This window comes from Zea mays, chromosome 6 (assembly GCF_902167145.1).
Source record: "Zea mays cultivar B73 chromosome 6, Zm-B73-REFERENCE-NAM-5.0, whole genome shotgun sequence".
NCBI classification, from domain to species: Eukaryota; Viridiplantae; Streptophyta; class Magnoliopsida; order Poales; family Poaceae; genus Zea; species Zea mays.
Window position 1 is genome coordinate 139,169,435 of NC_050101.1, and position 21,390 is coordinate 139,190,824.

Here is a 21,390-nt window from a genome sequence, read left to right on the forward strand (position 1 = left end):
ATTCTTTGCAAACGAAGAACCACCCCACGGTCCCTTTGCAACGGGCAGATGAACCCTCGGTAACATGCTCTATAATAAACTAGGGCTCACCTACAATATGAGCGGACTCGCTTTTTATATATGTGGCCTCACACCATGGTGGTCGGCCACATTGGTAGATTCCCTCACAATACGTTGTTAGAAAATGAGTGGTACAACGTTGAACGTTGATAAGAAACTAAGTTCATCAACATATCACGAGAAAACAAAATCACCGGCTGTAGAAAAAGAAAGCATTCAGCCTTCAGAAACGAAATGTACATAACAAACAAAGAACAAGTAATAAGGGATTGGAAAATTATTGTTGAACACCATATTTGGCACCTAACACGGCCGGACGGTCCGGCCGTATGGCCCGGACTGTCCGCACCCTCGTGACCAGATAAGCACAGGCGAGAGTACTTATCTGTGGTTATCCTAACTTATCCGCAAGGATCTGTTGAATCTCGCTTAGCAATAGGTTCATACCTCCTCCCCTATAAATATAAAAAATATAAAGGGGTACGATCGATGGTGAATCCAAAACACATTCCAATCGAACAAATCTATTTACGTGCATTTATATTTCATACCTTAGGAGTAGACATAGTGTAGCCTTAGTTTAGATCTATTTGTGGCTTGCCACAACCAATTCTCTTCGACTCTACGCCGACCAGAGACACCCCAGGTGGCCTACTAATCCCGAGGCATGCCTTGAAACTCTCCTCCTCAACAGGATCTCTCCTTGGGGCGAGTTCTAGGATTCTTCACAGAGAAGACGACTCTCTGCGTCATCATAGATCGTCCGACTCAGGGTGCAGACAGTCCGGCCAGCGCGCAGGGAAGATCCACTCTTGCAGCAGGGTCGCAGACCGCCCGGTCTCGTGCCGCGGAAAGTCTGCGCCGCCGCAGGAAGCACCGTCAGTCGCCACGGTGACCTGTCACGAACCGCCATCGTCGTTCACCTCGCAGAGCCGAACCTAAGATATTTCTCTTCATGAGAAGGCCCTAGGCTTCGTTACTATTTGACCCAAATAGGTGGTGACAATAATGGAGGTGTTGTCCTATAAAGCAGGATAGAGGTAGAGTTCAAGACCACATTCGAGATAGTGTTATTTATCTTACATCTTATCTACTATCTTGCTCCCCAAGGTCTCGACCTCAGTGGGCAAAACCTAGGGATTATCCCTAAGGTCCAGCCTCACTGCGAGGACGCTATAGGGATCATTAGTGATTGGTATTCAAATCGGCGCCAGCAATTATAGAAAGGAAACACAGAAACAAAATAACAAGAAGCATAGGAATAGAAGTAAAAGGAGAGATAGAAAATAATAGGATTCTGTTGAGCGGAGATGATAAGCGCAAAGCCGTTGGAGTCTCTAAAAACATGTCCAGTGCATGCTAAAAAAGAACAATTTAGATGTAGTCGTTGACTCACCTTCAAGGTTTCTCTCAGTCGATCAAGCCTAAGTTCTAGATATAGTCCTCTTCAACTTTCCAGTTTAATGCTATTCATTTAGGCGCCGTTCGGTAGCATAGGATTAATTCCAGAGCTGTAACTGTTCCAGGCCAGAATTTAGTGCATCCGGGTCTTTCACTCTTTCCAGCCCAAGAAGTAATCCAACTGGAACGCTTCCAGCTCCAGCAATTTTGCCCTGTTCGGCAGCAACATACATGGTTGAAAGGCAAATTATAGTCTTGCCAACAAACGCAAAGAACAATCTTGATAGACTGACATCTTCAACAGCTAAGAGATAGAACAGATGTGCTAAGAAGAAACATCACTTTAGAACTAAGCATGTCAGTTCAAAATAAGAAACCTCCAGATGTGCTAAGCATCACCGATTGATCACCCAAACCTGTCCAAACAAATGGAACAATTAGATTGGAAGATAAAGGCCCAAGTGAATATGGTTGAGTGGAAGGTAAAGACACAAATATCATACCTACTAAGCCATCTCATTTCTTAGCCAAATCAAAGCTGATTCTTGATCCGCTTCACATGCACATATGAAAGTCTCTCTATTCTCTTTGCTCTTGGTGAAGACTGAATATGCTTTTGCCTTCTCCAGTTTGGTCACTTCTTCCATTGTGTTCAGAACTGATATGCACCTTTTGATGGAGAAATCTTCACTTTGAGCTGCCTCCTTTTCTCTTGTCTCCTTTTCTCTTGCTTCCTTTTCTCTTGCAGCTTCATCTTCTACTTGCTTGCTCCTCATTTCTAGGTATTTGTTCATCATATTTTCTATGTTATCAGTCTTTCTAGGCTTCTTTGGTTCCTTTTCTTGCTTGTTTCTTGACGTAGCAGGTCTTCGCTGTCCACTTTCTTCATCTCGTGACAGAGTATTAGCCCTTCCTTGAAGCATATCTTCATTCCTTTCAGTGAGTGCATCATCAACTTCATCATCTACATCATGAACAACATTCAGATCAAAGCCTTGTGGTCCATCTTCTGCATCCTGAAGTTGCTCATTCGGTTCTTCCTCTTGCGGTGCCTCAAGAGAAGTGCAACTCCAAGTCCCTTCAGCCAAGTGTCCTACACAATAACAAGGAAATATGAACTGACCGATAGTTAACTAATATAAGGAAATCCATCAACAACACCTACTAAACAAAGCTACAGTTATAGCACCAACATAAAGCTACTAGAATCATGCATGTTTGGAAACTTACCATCATAAAGCTTTCCCAAAGCATCAAAGAGCGGGAAGGTTGCCTTATTGTTGTTAAACTTCTTGATTTTAGGAAATGTCTGCATAATTAAAGAAAACGTTAATCAAATATGAGATTCTCCCACATAACTAATTTGATAACTGAATTTCAAGAAATAAACTTACCACCATGAGATTCTCTCACAAAGCTGGTGGTCCTTCAACCATATTCCTTTTCTCATTCCAGGTTGACCCGCTCTGTTGCTTTGCTGCTTTGAGCATCTTGTAGTCTCTCTTCAACTGACCTTCTTTATCCTGAATCTGAGCCTTTGTAAAGGAGACATACTTGTTCCTCACATAAAACTCCTTAACCATCCTATTCCACCCTTCAGAGTTCCAACCATTGTCACCTCTATACCCACTATCTTTAAATTCATGGAGAATATCAACAAGAGATCTCTCAAGTCCTGGATTCCAATCTGCTCTTTGTTTCACTACTACATAAACAATGGCCACACATTAGTAATACAAAACTTACAAGAAAGCATGAAGAAACATTGAACACAATACCTCTTGGAGAACCTCCACTCTTTTTTGCCCCACTGCATTTAGGAGAAGGCTTCTTTTTAGTAGCACTTGTTGTAGGAATATACCTACGCAGCTTTGGGGAACTGCTCATGTTGAACCTTGGGGAGCCTTTTCCAACCATAGCTTTTCAAAGAAAAAACTTCTTACATGTTACGATACTACTAACTTAAAGTGTTGATTTATATGTTACAATACTACTAATTATTACATCTTATTCAACCGCGAAAATACTAATTTAGATGTTGTTGGTACTGAGCCCACATTTCTTGGGCGATGGTATCTCTTAAAGCATTGCCTTGTGTAGTGCCTGGGTCACTCATTTGATCACCACTTGGTAGAGCAACAAAGTTTGATGGATCAATACTATCTGGCTGATGATCTAACCATTCCTCATCACCATGAAGTGACCGAATTAGATTGTGGAAGATGGCAGCAGCTATAGGTATCTTTACTTGGTTTTCCAGCGTGTGGAACGTGGCAACTTTGAGAATGGGGAAGCGCTTTTTAAGCACCCCCAAAGCCCTTTCCACATGGTTTGTCAGAAGTGTGTGGCGATGGTTGAAGAGCTCCTTCGGGTTCTGTGGTCTTCGATGTCCAGCCCCAAATTCCTTCAAGTGGTACCGAACTCCTCGGTATGGAGCAAGAAAAGATGGAGTATTTGCATACCCACCATCAACTAGATAGAATTTTCCTGGAGGTACGTGAAAACCCTTGCTCATAGCTGATCTTAGCACTCTAGAATCCGTAGCAGATCCCTCCCATCCACTAGAAACAAAAGTGATACTGAGATCGAAATCACATGCCACCATCACATTTATGCTAAGTGTTCCCTTCCGATTTCGAAAAGGAGAATGTTTATTAGGAGATATAGAAATAGGAATATGAGTTCCATCAATGGCACCGAGACAATTCTTAAAGAATGGATAGAATCTAGGATTATCTTGTATTTTTTGATGCACTTGATTGGGCTCAGGAGGCTGAATGAAACGACGAGAGAGAACAGGAATGACCTTCTTAAAGAAGTGGTTGATGTGATGATGGAAGGTGTCATTACTATGACCAAAGTACACTTGGAGATCCTGATATGAGGCGTTGTGACTTAGCATGTATAAGAAGAATGCCAACTTCTCCTCGACCGTGATCCTTGTATCAACAACGATCTTTCTCCTTCTAAGATAAGTTGCCAGCTCTCTGAAGATGTGTGGTTCCATCCAAAATGTAACTTGACAATTCTTGACATGTCCATCAGATATAAGGCAGGGAAAATAAACAACATCATGTCATCATCTTATTCTTCCCTCCTCTTCAAAGGGAAATGTGCCTTTGGGCCATTTCTAAGTATTTTGGTGATTGAGTGCCAACGCAAGTGCTTAAGTGTTTATCTATGCCAAGTGATGGACTAAGTGCAAATCAAGATTTTGGTGATGTACTAAACTTAGTACATTGTTTTGGAGACTAATGTTTTGTGTCTAAGTGCTTGAAACAGGAGAAATCACTTTGGAAAAGAGATGGCTCTGTTCAGCCAAAGACAGCTCGGACTGTCCGGTGGTGCACCGGACAGTGTCCGGTGCGCCAGGCTGGCTCGGGCTGACTAGCTGTTCTCGGGACTTCGATGGCGGTGTACGGCTATAAATCACCGGACTGTCCGGTGGTGCACCGGACTGTCCAGTGAGCCATTCACAGGCGAAGTCGTCGCTCTTGGGAAGTGATTAACGGCGTACGTCTATAAATCACCGGACTGTCCGGTGGTGCACCGGACTGTCCGGTGAGCCAATAGTCGGCCGGGCCAACGGTCGGCCGCGTGATCCGCGCGGGACACGTGGCCGAGCCAACGGCTAGAAGGGGGCATCGGACTGTCCGGTGCGCCAACGGCTCTGAATCTTCAACGGTCGGCTTCGCCAAATAAGGAAAGAGATCCGCACCGAACAGTGTCCGGTGGTGCACCGGACTGTCCGGTGCGCCAGGCGACTGAAGGCAAGAATTGCCTTCCTGGAATGCTCTCAACGGCTCCTAGCTGCCTTAGGGCTATAAAAGGGACCCCTAGGCGCATGGAGGAGTATACCAAGCATCCTTTGAGCATTGTTGATCACTCACACTTCATTCTTGCGCACTTGTTCGACATTCTTAGTGATTTGAGCTCCGTTCTAGTGAGAACCTCGTGATATTCTTTAGAGCTCAAGTCTGGGTCTTGTGTGTGCGTATTTGCTGTGATTTTGTGTCTTGTGTGCGTTGCTCATCCTTCCCTTACTCCGTGCTTCTTTGTGAACATCAAAGTGTAAGGACGAGAGGCTCCAAGTTGTGGAGATTCCTCACGAGCGGGATATAGTAAACAAAGCAAAACACTGTGGTATTCAAGTGGGTCTTTGGACCACTTGAGAGGGGTTGATTGCAACCCTTGTCCGTTGGGACGCCACAACGTGGAATAGGAAAGTGTTGGACTTGGCCGAACCACGGGATAAACCACTGTGTCTATCTGTGTTGATTTTCTTGTGGTTATCGTGTCTTGCAAGACTCCTCTCTAGCCACTTGGCATTATTTGTGCTAACTCCTAATCAAGTTTTGTGGCATTAAGTTTTCAAGTTTCACAGGATCACCTATTCACCCCCTCCCCCCTCTTGGTGCTATCAATTGGTATCAGAGCCGTTCTCTTCAAGAAAGGGACTAATCGCCCGAAGAGATGGATCCTAAGGGCAAGGGGATTGTGATCAATGATAAGGAGAAGGAGTCCTTCGTCAACGAGCCAAAAGATGACAAGCCTACCGACTCGGGCTCGGGCTACAAACGAAAAGATGGGAAGAAGAAGAAGACAAGGCGCATCAAGGAGATCGTCTACTACGACGACAGCGACGAGTCCTCTTCTTCCCAAAAGGACAACGATGACAACGACTACGAGAAAAAGAAAACGGTCAATTCAAACTTTTCTTTTGATTACTCTCGTATTCCGCAAAGTACCAATGCTCATTTACTCTCCATTCCACTTGGTAAACCTCCTCACTTTGATGGAGAGGACTACGGATTTTGGAGCCACAAAATGCGTAGTCACTTGTTCTCTCTCCATCCAAGCATATGGGAGATAGTCGAGAGTGGAATGAAATTTGATAGTACTGATAGTCCCATGTTTATAAATGAGCAAATTCACAAAAATGCACAAGCTACTATTGTTCTTCTAGCCTCATTGTGCAGGGATGAATATCATAAAGTGAGTGGCTTGGACAACGCCAAGCAGATTTGGGACACCCTCAAGATCTCACATGAGGGAAATAACGTCACCATGCTCACCAAGATGGAGTTGGTGGAGGGCAAACTTTGGAGATTCGCGATGATCAGGGGCGAGGAGCCAACCCAAACATACAACCGGCTCAAGACCCTCGTCAACAAAATAAGGAGCTATGGAAGCACGCGATGGACGGACCACGACGTCGTCCGCCTAATGCTAAGGTCTTTTACTGTCCTTGATCCACATCTTGTGAACAATATTCGTGAGAATCCTAGGTACACCAAGATGACGCCCGAGGAGGTACTTGGAAAGTTCGTAAGCGGGCGGATGATGATCAAGGAGGCAAGATACGTCGACGATGCATTGAATGGTCCAATCCATGAGCCTCAAGTCATTGCTCTCAAGGCATCGAGTAGCAAGGAGGCGCTACCTAGCAAGGTGGCGCAAGTTGAGGCGGCGGGGCTAAATGAGGAAGAGATGGCCCTCATCATTAAGCGCTTCAAGACGGCGCTAAAGGGACGCAAGGAGCATCCCAAAAAGAACAAGACAAAGGGGAAGCGCTCATGCTTCAAATGTGGTAAGATTGGTCATTTTATCGCTAATTGTCCCGATAATGATAGTGACCAGGAACAAGGGAACAAGAGGGAAAAGAAGAAAGCTTACAAGAAGGCTAAGGGCGAGGCACACCTTGGCAAGGAGTGAGACTCGGATTGTTCGTCGTCTGACTCCGACAATGAAGGACTCGTCGCCACCGCCTTCAACAAATCGGCCCTCTTCCCCAACGAGCGCCACACATGCCTCATGGCGAAGGAGAAGAAGGTATGTACTCGGAATACTACTTATGCTTCTTCAAGTGATGATGAGTCTAGTGATGATGATGAAATAGATTATTCTAGTTTATTTAAAGGTTTAGATAGAAATAAAATTGATAAAATCAATAAATTGATTGATGCTTTAAATGATAAGAATAGGTTATTAGAAAAGCAAGAGGATCTTTTGTATGAAGAACATGATAAGTTTGTAGAGGCACAAAAATCCCTTGCTTTAGAAATTAAAAGGAATGAAATGCTTTCTTGTGAATTGTCCACATGCCATGACTCTATTTCTAGCTTAAAGAGCATAAATGATGATTTGAATGCTAAGTTAGAAATAGCTAATAAATCAACATCTTGTGTAGAACATGTTATAATTTGCAATAGGTGTAAAGATTTTGATGTTGATGCTTGTAGCAAACACCTAGCTTCAATTTCTAATCTGAATGATGAAGTGGCTAGTCTTAATGCCCAACTTAAGACTAGCAAAAGTGAATTTGATAAGCTAAAATTTGCAAGGGATGCCTACACGATTGGTAGACACCCCTCAATTAAGGATGGTCTTGGCTTCAAGAGGGAAGTCAAGAACTTAACAAGCCATAAGGCTTCCATCTCCACCAAGGAGAAAGGGAAGGCCCCTATGGATAATAGTGCTCAAAAGAATCATGCATTTATTTATAGGAAATTTTCTAGAAATATTCATCATGATAGGAGTTGTAATGCTTATGATTCAAATGCAATGTTTGCTTCAAGTTCTTCCTATATGCATGGTAGAGATATGCCTAGGAGAAATGTCATTCATCATATGCCTAGGAGAAATGTTGCTCATGTTCCTAGGAAGATTAATGAACCTTCTACAATTTATCATGCTTGCAATGCTTCCTTTGCAATTTGTAGAAAGGATAGAAAGGTGATTGCTAGGAAATTAGGGGCAAAATGCAAGGGAGATAAAACTTGCATTTGGGTCCCTAAGGATATTGTCACTAACCTTGTAGGACCCAACAAGAGTTGGGTACCTAAGACCCAAGCCTAAATTTGCCTTGCAGGTTTATGCATCCGGGGGCTCAAACTGGATTATCGACAGCGAATGCACAAACCATATGATGGGGGAAAAGAGGATGTTCTCTTCCTACGTCAAGAACAAGGATCCCCAAGATTCAATAATATTCGGTGATGGGAACCAAGGCAAGGTGAAAGGGTTAGGAAAAATTGCTATTTCATCCGAGCACTCTATTTCTAATGTGTTCTTAGTTGAGTCGCTTGGATATAACTTGTTGTCTGTGAGTCAACTCTGTAATATGGGATATAACTGTTTATTCACAAATGTAGATGTGTCTGTCTTTAGAAGAAGTGATGGTTCATTAGCTTTTAAGGGTGTACTAGACGGCAAACTTTATTTAGTTGACTTTGCAAAAGAGGAGGTCGGTCTAGATGCATGCTTAATTGCTAAGACTAGCATGGGCTGGCTGTGGCATCGCCGTTTAGCACATGTGGGGATGAAGAACCTTCACAAGCTTCTAAAGGGAGAACACGTGATAGGTCTAACTAATGTGACTTTTGAAAAAGATAGACCTTGTGCAGCTTGTCAAGCAGGTAAACAGGTGGGAAGCTCTCATCACACCAAAAATGTGATGACCACATCAAGACCTTTGGAGATGCTTCATATGGACCTCTTCGGATCCGTCGCCTATCTAAGCATAGGAGGAAGTAAGTATGGTCTTGTTATAGTTGATGATTTTTCCCGCTTCACTTGGGTATTCTTTTTGCAGGATAAATCTGAAACCCAAGGGACCCTCAAGCGCTTCCTAAGGAGAGCTCAAAACGAGTTTGAGCTCAAGGTGAAGAAGATAAGGAGCGACAACGGGTCTGAGTTCAAGAACCTTCAGATGGAGGAGTACCTTGAGGAGGAAGGGGTCAAGCACGAGTTCTCCGCTCCCTACACACCACAGCAAAATGGTGTGGTAGAGAGGAAGAACAGGACGCTCATAGACATGGCGAGGACGATGCTTGGAGAGTTCAAGACCCCCGAGCGGTTTTGGTCAGAAGCCTTGAACACGGCTTGCCACGCCATCAACCGGGTCTACCTTCACCGCCTCCTCAAGAAGACTTCGTATGAGCTTCTAACCGGTAACAAACCCAATGTGTCTTACTTTCGTGTATTTGGGAGCAAATGCTATATTCTAGTGAAGAAAGGTAGAAATTCTAAGTTTGCTCCCAAAGCTGTAGAAGGGTTTTTGTTAGGTTATGACTCAAATACAAAGGCGTATAGAGTCTTCAACAAATCATCGGGTTTGGTTGAAGTCTCTAGCGACGTTGTATTTGATGAGACTAATGGCTCTCCAAGAGAGCAAGTTGTTGATCTTGATGATGTAGATGAAGGAGACGTTCCAATGGCCGCAATACGCACCATGACGATTGGAGATATGCGGCCACAGGAACAAAAAGAGCAAGATCAACCCTCTTCCTCAACAATGGTGCATCCCCCAACTCAAGACGATGAACAGGTTCATCAAGAAGAGGCGTGTGATCAAGGGGGAGCACAAGATGATCATGTGATGGAGGAAGAAGCACAACCGGCACCTCCAACCCAAGTTCGAGCGACGATTCAAAGGAATCATCCCGTCGACCAAATTTTGGGTGACATTAACAAGGGAGTAACTACTCATTCTAGATTAGTTAATTTTTGTGAGCATTACTCCTTTGTCTCTTCTATTGAGCCTTTCAGGGTAGAAGAGGCCTTGCTAGATCCGGACTGGGTGTCGGCCATGCAGGAAGACCTCAACCACTTCAAGCGTAATGAAGTTTGGACACTGGTGCCTCGTCCCAAGCAAAATGTTGTGGGAACCAAGTGGGTGTTCCGCAACAAACAGGACGAGCATGGGGTGGTGACAAGGAACAAGGCTCGACTTATGGCAAAAGGCTATGCCCAAGTCGCAGGTTTTGACTTTGAGGAGACTTTTGCTCCTGTGGCTAGGCTAGAGTCCATTCGTAGTTTGCTAGCATATGCCGCTCACCATTCTTTTAGGTTGTTTCAAATGGATGTGAAGAGCGCTTTCCTCAACGAGCCAATCAAGGAGGAGGTGTACGTGGAGCAACTCCCTGGCTTCGAGGATGAACGGTACCCCGACCACGTGTGTAAGCTCTCTAAGGCGCTCTATGGACTTAAGCAAGCCCCAAGAGCATGGTATGAATGCCTTAGAGATTTTTAGTTGCTAATGCTTTCAAGGTTGGGAAAGCCGATCCAACTCTTTTCACTAAGACTTGTGATGGTGAAATTTTTGTGTGCCAAATTTATGTCGATGACATAATATTTGGTTCTACTAACCAAAAGTCTTGTGAAGAGTTTAGCAGGGTGATGACGCAGAAATTCGAGATGTCGATGATGGGCGAGTTGAACTACTTCCTTGGGTTCCAAGTGAAGCAACTCAAGGACGGCACCTTCATCTCCCAAACGAAGTACACACAAGACTTGCTAAAGCGGTTTGGGATGAAGGATGCCAAGCCCGCAAAGACTCCGATGGGAACTAACGGACACGTCGACCTAAACAAAGGAGGTAAGTCCGTTGATCAAAAAGCATACCGGTCCATGATAGGTTCTTTGCTTTATTTATGCGCTAGTAGACCGGATATTATGCTTAGTGTATGCATGTGTGCTAGATTTCAATCCGATCCAAGGGAGTGTCACTTAGTGGCTGTGAAGCGAATTCTTAGATATTTAGTCGCTATGCCTTGCTTCGGGATCTGGTATCCAAAAGGGTCTACCTTTGACTTAATTGGATATTCAGACTCCGATTATGCTGGATGTAAGGTCGATAGGAAGAGTACATCAGGAACGTGCCAATTCTTAGGGAGGTCCCTGGTGTCATGGAGTTCTAAGAAACAAACCTCCGTTGCCCTATCCACCGCTGAGGCCGAGTACGTTGCCGCAGGACAGTGTTGCGCGCAACTACTTTGGATGAGGCAAACCCTCCGGGACTTTGGCTACAATCTGAGCAAAGTCCCACTCCTATGTCATAATGAGAGTGCTATCCGCATAGCGGACAATCCTGTTGAGCACAGCCACACAAAGCACATTGACATCCGGCATCACTTTTTGAGAGACCACCAGCAAAAGGGAGATATCGAAGTGTTTTATATTAGCACCGAGAACCAGCTAGCCGATATCTTTACCAAGCCTTTAGATGAGAAGACCTTTTGCAGGCTACGTAGTGAGCTAAATGTCTTAGATTCGTGGAACTTGGATTGATTTGTAGCATACATGTGTATTATGCTCCTTATGCATTTTGTTGTTTATTTATGGTGCTCAAGTTGTACAAACACTCCCCGGACCTCAAAAGTCCATGTGTGAGTGATGCACATATTTAGGGGGAGATGTGCTACAACTTGACCCTTTGAGACTAACCGTGTGCTTGAGTTTGCTTGATTTAGTCTTAAAGGTGGATTGAAAGGGAAAGGTGGACTTGGACCATGAAAGACTTCCACTGCACTCCGATGAGAGGGTAACTCACTCCAAGTACATCTCTATCTTCTTATTGCTTTTGTACTCTTATGTGAAGATTTTGGTGAGGCAATGAGGTTTTACGGCCAAGATTGATCCCGTTTTGGTGCTTGATGCCAAAGGGGGAGAAAATAAGGCCAAAGCAATAAATGGATCAGCTACCACTTGAGAATTTTGAAAACAGTAGAATAGAGCTTTTGTTTTGTCAAAATCCTCTTATTGTATCTTTTTGTCAAAAGTTGGTCTCTTGCGGGGAGAATTGTTGATTATGGGAAAAAGGGGGAGTTTTTGAATCTTTGATCAATTTTTCTTGGAATACCTCTCTTTATGTCTCTACAAGTGAATTTGACTTAGAGATAGGAAATTGAGTTTGACTTGCAAAAACAAACCAAGTGGTGGCAAAGTATGATCCATATATGCCAAATTTGAATCAAAACAATATTGAGTTCTCAATTGTATTGATGTTGCACTTCCTTTATGTAAGGAAAATGGACCCCGGGCCTTTTGGCTAATTGAGTTTTGGTGTTTGATGAACAACACAATCCGTGAACTAATAAGTTTCCTAGTGTTTGTGTTTGTAGTTCACAGGATGCGAAGAGAATTGGACCAAGGCAATGAGGATGCAACACCTCAAAAGAAGACATAAAAAGAGGCATAGAAGTCCAAGACTCAAGAACAAAGAAGCCCGAAGAAATCAGCGAAGAAATCCAAGAAAGGGCTGTCAGCCAGCGCCAGGTGGCGCACCGGACATCGGTGTCCGGTGTGCACCGGACTGTCCGGTGAGGCACCGGACAGTCTGCGCAGAGAGGCCGCAGGCAGGCGCTCTCTGGCTGTAGCATCGGACTGTCCGGTGTGCACCGGACTGTCCGGTGTGCCAACGGGCAGAAAGGCAACGGTCGGATCCAACGGTCGACTGCTACAGGCGCCAACGGTCGGCTGACGTGGCGTGCACCGGACATCTACTGTTCAGTGTCCGGTGGTGCACCGGACTGTCCGGTGCACCCGACGACAGAAAGCTGCTGCTTTCTGTCCAACGGCTAGTTGAGGGTGTGGAGGCTATAAATACCACCCCAACCGGCCATTCTCAAGTGTGAGAGCCCAAGCAACATTCCAATACACATAGTGCATATTTCCAAGTGCTCAAACACCCAAGTGCTTAATAGAATCACTCGGTGATTAGCGTAGGTGCTTTGCGAAGTGCTTAGGTTAGTTAGACCGCTTTAGCGCTTGCTCTAGGTGAATCCTAGTTAGTTGAGTGAGTTTAGATAAACCTCACAACCTCTCGGCTCTTGCGCGAGCCGTTGTAATTGTACCGAGTGGGGCGAGAGTCTTGCGAGACCGTGACAACCGCGTTTGTGTCACGGCCGCCACCGTGTACCGGAGGGAACGAGGCCCGCGGCGTTTCGGCCGAAAGCTCGATAGTGGAGACGGCGGGGAGCGTCCGAGAGGAGCCGAAAGCGGAGCACCACTTGCGCGTGGAGAAGGCCCGTGGCTCTCTACGGAGTTACTCGACCGTGGTGCTTGGCCCTCGCGTGGGCTTCCCTTTGCGTAGGGGCACCAACGAGGATTAGTCGGGACCTTGCGCGGTTCCGGATACCTCGGTAAAAATACCGGCGTCATCCACGAGAGTTTGCATCTCTACTTAGCTCTTTACATTCCGCATTTATATTAAGCATTTAAGTTTCAATCTTGTTGTCATACTTATTTAGTGTAGATTGAAACTTAGCCTTTGCGGTAGAGATGGCAACACTTAGACAAAACCTAGTTTGCACATTCTAGTTTTGATTCTTGCATAGGTTTTGCTCTAGGGATTTAATTGTGGCCTAGATTAGTAAAAGTTTTAGAAGTCCTAATTCACCCCCCCCCCTCTTAGGCGTCACCCGTTTCCTACAATTGGTATCAAAGCCGGTTTGGCTCATTTGAAACGTTTTAGCTTCACCGCTAAAAGAGCCGACGCTTTTTAGAGGAAGGGATGGATACCCATAGGCCACCACACTTTGACGGCACTAACTTCCCATATTATAGTGCTAGAATGGCTTGTTACCTAGAGGCCGTTGATCTAGGTGTTTGGAGAGTCACTCGTGATGGGATGAAACCTCCCAAGAATCCCGAGAAACCCACCACGAGTGAGGAAAAAGAAATTCATTTAAATGCTAGAGCCAAAAATTGCTTGTATGAATCTCTTAGCATGGATATTTTCAATCAAGTATTTACCCTGAAAACTGCTAATGAGATTTGGCTAAAATTGCATGAGCTCCATGACGGCACATCCAATGTCCGTGAGCAAAAACATTGCCTAGTCTTAAATGAGTATAATTCTTTTGCTATGAAAGATGATGAGCTTGTTAGAGACATGTATTCTCGGTTAAATCTAATAATCAATGAGCTCAACTCTATTGGCATTAATAAGCTAGGTGATGCGGACATTGTGAGGAAGATTATCTCCCTGCTACCACAACAAAAATATGGGAGCATCATCACCATCCTTCACAACATGGAGGACTTGAGCAACATGACCCCGACTATTGTGATTGGGAAAATCGCGGCCTTTGAGATGTCGCGAAAAATGAGTCGGGGAGAGGAGCCAACTACCTCAAGACCATATGCTTTTGCATGTGATGAAAGGAAGGGCAAAAAGAAGGCTCCCACTCCAAGTTCCTCAAGCGAAGAAGAGGAAGAAGAAGAAGAAAGTGATGATGATGAAGATAATCAACCATGCACATCATCCTCCGAGGACGAAGAAACAATCCGACGCGTCGGAAAGGTAATGAGGATGATCCGCAAGATTAATCTAATGGGTGTGCCCCTGCAGGTCGAGGATCTTCTCTTTAACATTGACAGGAAAAAGCAAAGGAAGAGAGGATGCTTCGCATGTGGGGAAAAGGGCCACTTCAGGGACAACTGTCCAAATATGGCCAAACCCAAAAAGGAGAGGAGCAAAGGCAAGGCGCTCACAAGTGTTAGAACTTGGGATGACTCTTCAAGTGAAGATGAACCTCCAAGGACGCGCAGCCACCGATCCTCGTCACGATCATCACGGTCATCACACAAATGCCTTATGGCAAGAGGTAACAAAAGCATTCCATCCTCTAGTGATGAAAGTAGTAGTGATGATGAAGGTGAGGGAAAGGCCTCTCTAGAAGAACTTGCGGAAGCAGTTAATTTTTTCCAGGATGTTTGCACTAAGCAAAAAGCTCAACTTAAAACTTTGAAAAATAAGTTGGTTAGCTCTCAAAATGACTACAAAGGTTTGCTAGAAAAATTTGAAACTTTTGCAAACTTAAATAGTGAGCTATCAACTAAAATTGAGCTATTAGAATCTAGTGCTCCATCCACTGCTACCAATGATAGCCTTATTAAAAAGAATGAAAAACTTAAGGCTAAGTTAGCTAGCTCCCAAGAAGCTATTGAAAATTTGCTAGAGAAAATGGAAATTCTTAGCATACACAATAATGAGCTAACTACTAAGCTAGAAAACATTGGTAGCACCCCAGCAGCATCTTTAGTTGAAATACCTGAAATAATTAAGAAAGATGCTTCTACTTCCTGCTTTGATTTAATTGATGATTCTAACCCCTGCAACCAAGTTGTTGAGAATATTGTTGTAGAGACATGTTCTGATGAGGTTGCAAAGGAAAATGAACAATTAAAGCAAGAAGTGGCTCGTCTTGGCAAGGCTTTGTATGACAAGAAAGGCAAAGCCAAACAAATCCGACCTCCACAGGATAACACCACTGCGGGAGTGAACAAGCCTGTAGAGGGAGAAACTGTGATTTGTAGGCTGTGCCACAAGGAAGGCCACAAGTCTTTCCAATGCAAGGCGATGACCGGGGATAAACAAAGGCAAAAGCTCAAGCAAAAGCCAACAAGCAAAATCTCCAACACCTACATCAAAAAGGTGAACAAAAAGGATGCTACACCATACTTGATCAAGAAGAAAAAGAACGGAAAGGTGATAGCAATCAAGGCCAACAAGCAAGCCAACAAAGGAAAGGGGGCCAAACGCATCTGGGTGCCAAAGGAAATAATTTCAACTATGAAAAGCACCAAGAAGGTTTGGATCCCGAAAGGGAAGTGAGTGGACCGAAGGTCATCGGGAAATTTGGAGACTTGGCTAAATTGGGATGTATATCATGGGATACATCATATTGGATCAAGTTTATTGCCAAGTGGATTAGTGAAAATTTTGGACCCAAATTTCCCACCCATGACTTAGGTAACTAGTTTTATTGTATTCTTTGTTTTTACAATTGGTATTTATTTATCTTTTATCTAGTTTACCTTTCTTGCCTAGTATTACATTTGTTATGTACTTTTGTTCAAAATCATGCATACTAGGTAAATCATATGGTAGGATTGCTCGCTTTTAATTCATATGCTTAAGCAAACCTACATGGCTTAAAATGTTTATTTAAGCATGGCACATAGCTTATATATCACTCCATAGTAAATGATGCATCAATTGAAAATTTTGATTTCTACAAAGTGTATCATTTAACTTATATGTGCCAAAGTTTGGATTATGGATAATTTGCCCCTCTTGATATCAAATCAAAGTGCATGTCTCCTACAAGTATTCAAAACTTGTCTGCACACCTTTAGGGGGAGGTTACTCTATAATCTAACACTTTGAGACTAACACCTTTTTAAGTCTATTTCATGTGATAGTCTCATTGTAAGGAAAATAAAGTCCCCGGAGAAAGACAACAATCTTCCACTGCAAAATCTCCAAGAACTCTCATGTCTCTCAAGCTCGCCATTGACCTACAATTGGTCTTCAATTGGTATCTTTTGAGACTACATTTAGTATCATTTACATGTCTTCTCCAATATTTGATTAGACTATATTTCATATCAATTGCTTCCTTGTTGCTAAAAATGCATAAGTGGTTAACTCATATTCTGTTACCTATGCATAAGGGAAGTTAGTCTTTTCAAATCATGTCTTGCACCTCTAATTTTCACATGCTTTTTCCTAAGTAGAGGATCTCTGTCAGGGGGAGTATTTCTTCATCTCTAAAGGGGGAGAAAAACTCTTTCTAAGGGAGAATACTTACTTAGGGGGAGTAATCTTTTGAGGAACTCCTACTCATGGTATCTTTCATGATCTACAAGTGGTATCTTTCATGGCTTAATTTAATATCCTTCTAGTGATATCATTTGTTGAGGGCAAGCTTTTATTTACTTCCTACATGCTTTTAATGTCTTCCTTTTCGGTGGTTGATGCCAAAGGGGGAGAAGTTTAGGGGCCAAAGCAAGGCCAAAGCAATGAAAACTATATCAAACACCAAACACCACCAATTTAAAATTTTATATCTACTAATGGCTTTTTAAGTGGTTTTGGTTATTTGGTCCAAAAATAGGAAGTAAGTGAATTATGGAGTTAGGGGGAGGCTTAAGTCCATAATGTCACATTGTGGGGACAATCATGCATCCTAGCAAGTAGACTGCATATTTTCATTCAAATACTTGTATTATTTGCTTGCTTTGGTTGTGTTGTCATCAATCACCAAAAAGGGGGAGATTGTAAGGAAAATGGACCCCGGGCCTTTTGGCTAATTGAGTTTTGGTGTTTGATGAACAACACAATCCGTGAACTAATAAGTTTCCTAGTGTTTGTGTTTGTAGTTCACAGGATGCGAAGAGAATTGGACCAAGGCAATGAGGATGCAACACCTCAAAAGAAGACATAAAAAGAGGCATAGAAGTCCAAGACTCAAGAACAAAGAAGCCCGAAGAAATCAGCGAAGAAATCCAAGAAAGGGCTGTCAGCCAGCGCCAGGTGGCGCACCGGACATCGGTGTCCGGTGTGCACCGGACTGTCCGGTGAGGCACCGGACAGTCTGCGCAGAGAGGCCGCAGGCAGGCGCTCTCTGGCTATAGCATCGGACTGTCCGGTGTGCACCGGACTGTCCGGTGTGCCAACGGGCAGAAAGGCAACGGTCGGATCCAACGGTCGACTGCTACAGGCGCCAACGGTCGGCTGACGTGGCGTGCACCGGACATCTACTGTTCAGTGTCCGGTGGTGCACCGGACTGTCCGGTGCACCCGACGACAGAAAGCTGCTGCTTTCTGTCCAACGGCTAGTTGAGGGTGTGGAGGCTATAAATACCACCCCAACCGGCCATTCTCAAGTGTGAGAGCCCAAGCAACATTCCAATACACATAGTGCATATTTCCAAGTGCTCAAACACCCAAGTGCTTAATAGAATCACTCGGTGATTAGCGTAGGTGCTTTGCGAAGTGCTTAGGTTAGTTAGACCGCTTTAGCGCTTGCTCTAGGTGAATCCTAGTTAGTTGAGTGAGTTTAGATAAACCTCACAACCCCTCGGCTCTTGCGCGAGCCGTTGTAATTGTACCGAGTGGGGCGAGAGTCTTGCGAGACCGTGACAACCGCGTTTGTGTCACGGCCGCCACCGTGTACCGGAGGGAACGAGGCCCGCGGCGTTTCGGCCGAAAGCTCGATAGTGGAGACGGCGGGGAGCGTCCGAGAGGAGCCGAAAGCGGAGCACCACTTGCGCGTGGAGAAGGCCCGCGGCTCTCTACGGAGTTACTCGACCGTGGTGCTTGGCCCTCGCGTGGGCTTCCCTTTGCGTAGGGGCACCAACGAGGATTAGTCGGGACCTTGCGCGGTTCCGGATACCTCGGTAAAAATACCGGCGTCATCCATGAGAGTTTGCATCTCTACTTAGCTCTTTACATTCCGCATTTATATTAAGCATTTAAGTTTCAATCTTGTTGTCATACTTATTTAGTGTAGATTGAAACTTAGCCTTTGCGGTAGAGATGGCAACACTTAGACAAAACCTAGTTTGCACATTCTAGTTTTGATTCTTGCATAGGTTTTGCTCTAGGGATTTAATTGTGGCCTAGATTAGTAAAAGTTTTAGAAGTCCTAATTCACCCCCCCCCCTCTTAGGCGTCACCCGTTTCCTACACTTTAGTTGCTTTTTGTTGTGTTGGCATAAATCACCAAAAAGGGGGAGATTGAAAGGGAAATGTGCCTTTGGGCCATTTCTAAGTATTTTGGTGATTGAGTGCCAACACAAGTGCTTAAGTGTTTATCTATGCCAAGTGATGGACTAAGTGCAAATCAAGATTAAAGGTATGTTACTAAACTTAGTACATTGTTTTGGAGACTAATGTTTTGTGTCTAAGTGCTTGAAACAGGAGAAATCACTTTGGAAAAGAGATGGCTCTGTTCAGCCAAAGACAGCTCGGTCTGGCTGCATCGGACTGTCCGGTGCGCCAGGCTGGCTCAGGCTGACTAGCTGTTCTCAGGACTTCGACGGCGGTGTACGGCTATAAATCACCGGACTGTCCGGTGAGCCATTCACAGGCGAAGTCGTCGCTCTCGGGAAGTGATTAACGGCGTACGGCTATAAATCACCGGACTGTCCTGTGGTGCACCGGACTATCCGGTGAGCCAACAGTCGGTCGCGCGATCCGTGCGGGACACGTGGCCGAGCCAACGGCTAGAAGGGGGCACCGGACTGTCCGGTGTGCACTGGACAATGTCCGGTGCGCCAACAACTCTGAATCTTCAACGGTCGGCTTCACCAAATAAGGAAAGAGATCCGCACCGGACAGTGTCTGGTGGTGCACCGGACTGTCCGGTGCGCCAGGCGACTGAAGGCAAGAATTGCCTTCCTGGAATGCTCTCAACGGCTCCTAGCTGCCTTGGGGCTATAAAAGGGACCCCTAGGCGCATGGAGGAGTATACCAAGCATCCTTTGAGCATTGTTGATCACTCACACTTCATTCTTGCGCAATTGTTCGACATTCTTAGTTATTTGAGCTCCGTTCTAGTGAGAACCTCGTGATATTCTTTAGAGCTCAAGTCTGGGTCTTGTGTGTGCGTATTTGCTGTGATTTTATGTCTTGTGTGCGTTGCTCATCCTTCCCTTACTCCGTGCTTCTTTGTGAACATCAAAGTGTAAGGGCGAGAGGCTCCAAGTTGTGGAGATTCCTCGCGAGCGGGATATAGTAAACAAAGCAAAACATCGTGGTATTCAAGTGGGTCTTTGGACCACTTGAGAGGGGTTGATTGCAACCCTCGTCCATTGGGACGCCACAACATGGAGTAGGCAAGTGTTGGACTTGGCCGAACCACGGGATAAACCACTGTGTCTATCTGTGTTGATTTTCTTGTGGTTATCGTGTTTTGCAAGACTCCTCTCTAGCCACTTGGCATTATTTGTGCTAACTCCTAATCAAGTTTTGTGGCATTAAGTTTTCAAGTTTCACAGGATCACCTATTCACCCCCCTCTAGGTGCTATCACCTCTTTCTAATATGATCTTGCAATGACATACTCATTGTAGAACTAAAGAATATATATTTTTTGTCAGGTAGAAGTTAAATAATAAAATAGACTTAAAGCAAATCATGTATCATTTCAAAAGTACAAGTAATAAGGACTAAAGTAAACCATATATACGTACAAAGAATTTAATACCTTTTGGAGTTGGTACCGGATCCCAAGAGGGAGGAGGTTCACCTTCCCCAACTATAATTGGTGTTGTAGGGATCTACATGTAACAACTCAAATAAGTAGCTGTCATACATGATCATAAAGTATACACTAAATTCTTGAAGAAAACACATGAATCTAGACACACAAATGAATCGGGATAAGTAAATCTACGCAGGACAAATGAATCTACAGGAACGCCCAAATGCATCGTCAAGTCGCATCGCACGAGAAGAGCCAAAGTAGAGTCACGCAGATGCTCGAATCTAGCAGGCTTAGCATTCTGCACGCACGGTTTTAAAAGTGTTGAGAATAACGATTAATCTCAGCTAATCGTCCGCCAATCTGTGATGGATGTTGGATGGAGAGTTGGTTCGTGGATCCAACTCCAACAGCAAGAGGGAGAGGCGGTGGCCACTGCCTCTGGTCGTCTGGTCAGTAGGTCGCACTGGCAGCCACAGCTGGCGCGAATATTCCAGCGACATCAGCGCCGCCGCATCTCCCGCTCGCCCCGGGTCCCACCGGAGGCCGCCGCCACTGCCCTCCCCGCGCTTCCGCCGGAATATTCCGCAGCCACAGCTGAGTCCCGCGCTTCCGCCGCCGTTGAGTTCGCTCGCGATTCACGTTCAGTTTGGTTCCCACGCAAACAGGAAAGCATCGCAAGGGCAGGTGCGTTGGGGAAGAGAGGGTGACGCTTACCGGTGAGAAAGCGACGGGGAGGGTGGCCGTCGACGCTGCGTGCGCCGCCACGCCGTCACTGGTGTAGTCGTCTCTTTGCCTCCTCCACGCCAGTGCTGCGCTGTCTCGTCGAGATCGGATCCGGAGGTCAGTAGACCAGGATTCATGTCGGGCCGTTGTGGAAGAGAAAACTTCAAACCAGATCACTCTGGCTTTCGATCTGGGCCCAAACGAACAGTTGTCGCATAAAAGGCCGAATTCTAAACCAGGACATTTCCTTCCGCCTGGAATCAGACCCGGAATGGGATAAACCTGTCAAAACGAACGGGCCCTTAGGGGAAAAACCGAAGCTGAACCGATTTAAAATGTATATGTTATAAGAACTAGAGTTTTGACTTGATATATTAATTAAAACAATTTTTCTTATCATAGGGCAAGCGCAAGGATTGAGCTAG

General features: G+C 44.8%; 1 protein-coding gene across 2 annotated transcripts; it reads right to left on the minus strand.

Moving 5' to 3' along the window:
• Window positions 1-1,436: 1,436 nt before the first annotated feature.
• On the minus strand, window positions 1,437-20,425 carry LOC103630074 (uncharacterized). 2 transcript variants are annotated; one of them, XM_008651169.4, is made up of 6 exons: window positions 20,243-20,425; window positions 3,240-3,380; window positions 2,856-3,166; window positions 2,692-2,770; window positions 1,965-2,554; window positions 1,458-1,877 (listed from the first exon to the last, which is right to left on the minus strand). In XM_008651169.4, the coding sequence occupies exons 3-5, from the start codon at window positions 2,859-2,861 to the stop codon at window positions 1,968-1,970; spliced, it is 672 nt and encodes a 223-aa protein (XP_008649391.1). In that variant the 5' UTR covers window positions 2,862-3,166; window positions 3,240-3,380; window positions 20,243-20,425; the 3' UTR covers window positions 1,458-1,877; window positions 1,965-1,967. The 2 variants fall into 2 exon arrangements, 1 of the variants encoding a protein (XP_008649391.1); XR_002262843.3 differs by lacking the exons at window positions 2,692-2,770; window positions 2,856-3,166; window positions 3,240-3,380 and having other exon boundaries at window positions 1,437-1,877; window positions 1,965-2,040; window positions 20,243-20,422.
• Between the last annotated feature and the right edge of the window lie 965 nt (window positions 20,426-21,390).

Bases quoted from the DNA above. Each gene is read 5' to 3' on its own strand.
- LOC103630074 (XM_008651169.4), bottom strand. The intron at 2,555-2,691 runs GTAAGTTTCCAA...GTTATTGTGTAG, and splicing joins TTTGGGAAAGCTTTATGATG to GACACTTGGCTGAAGGGACT.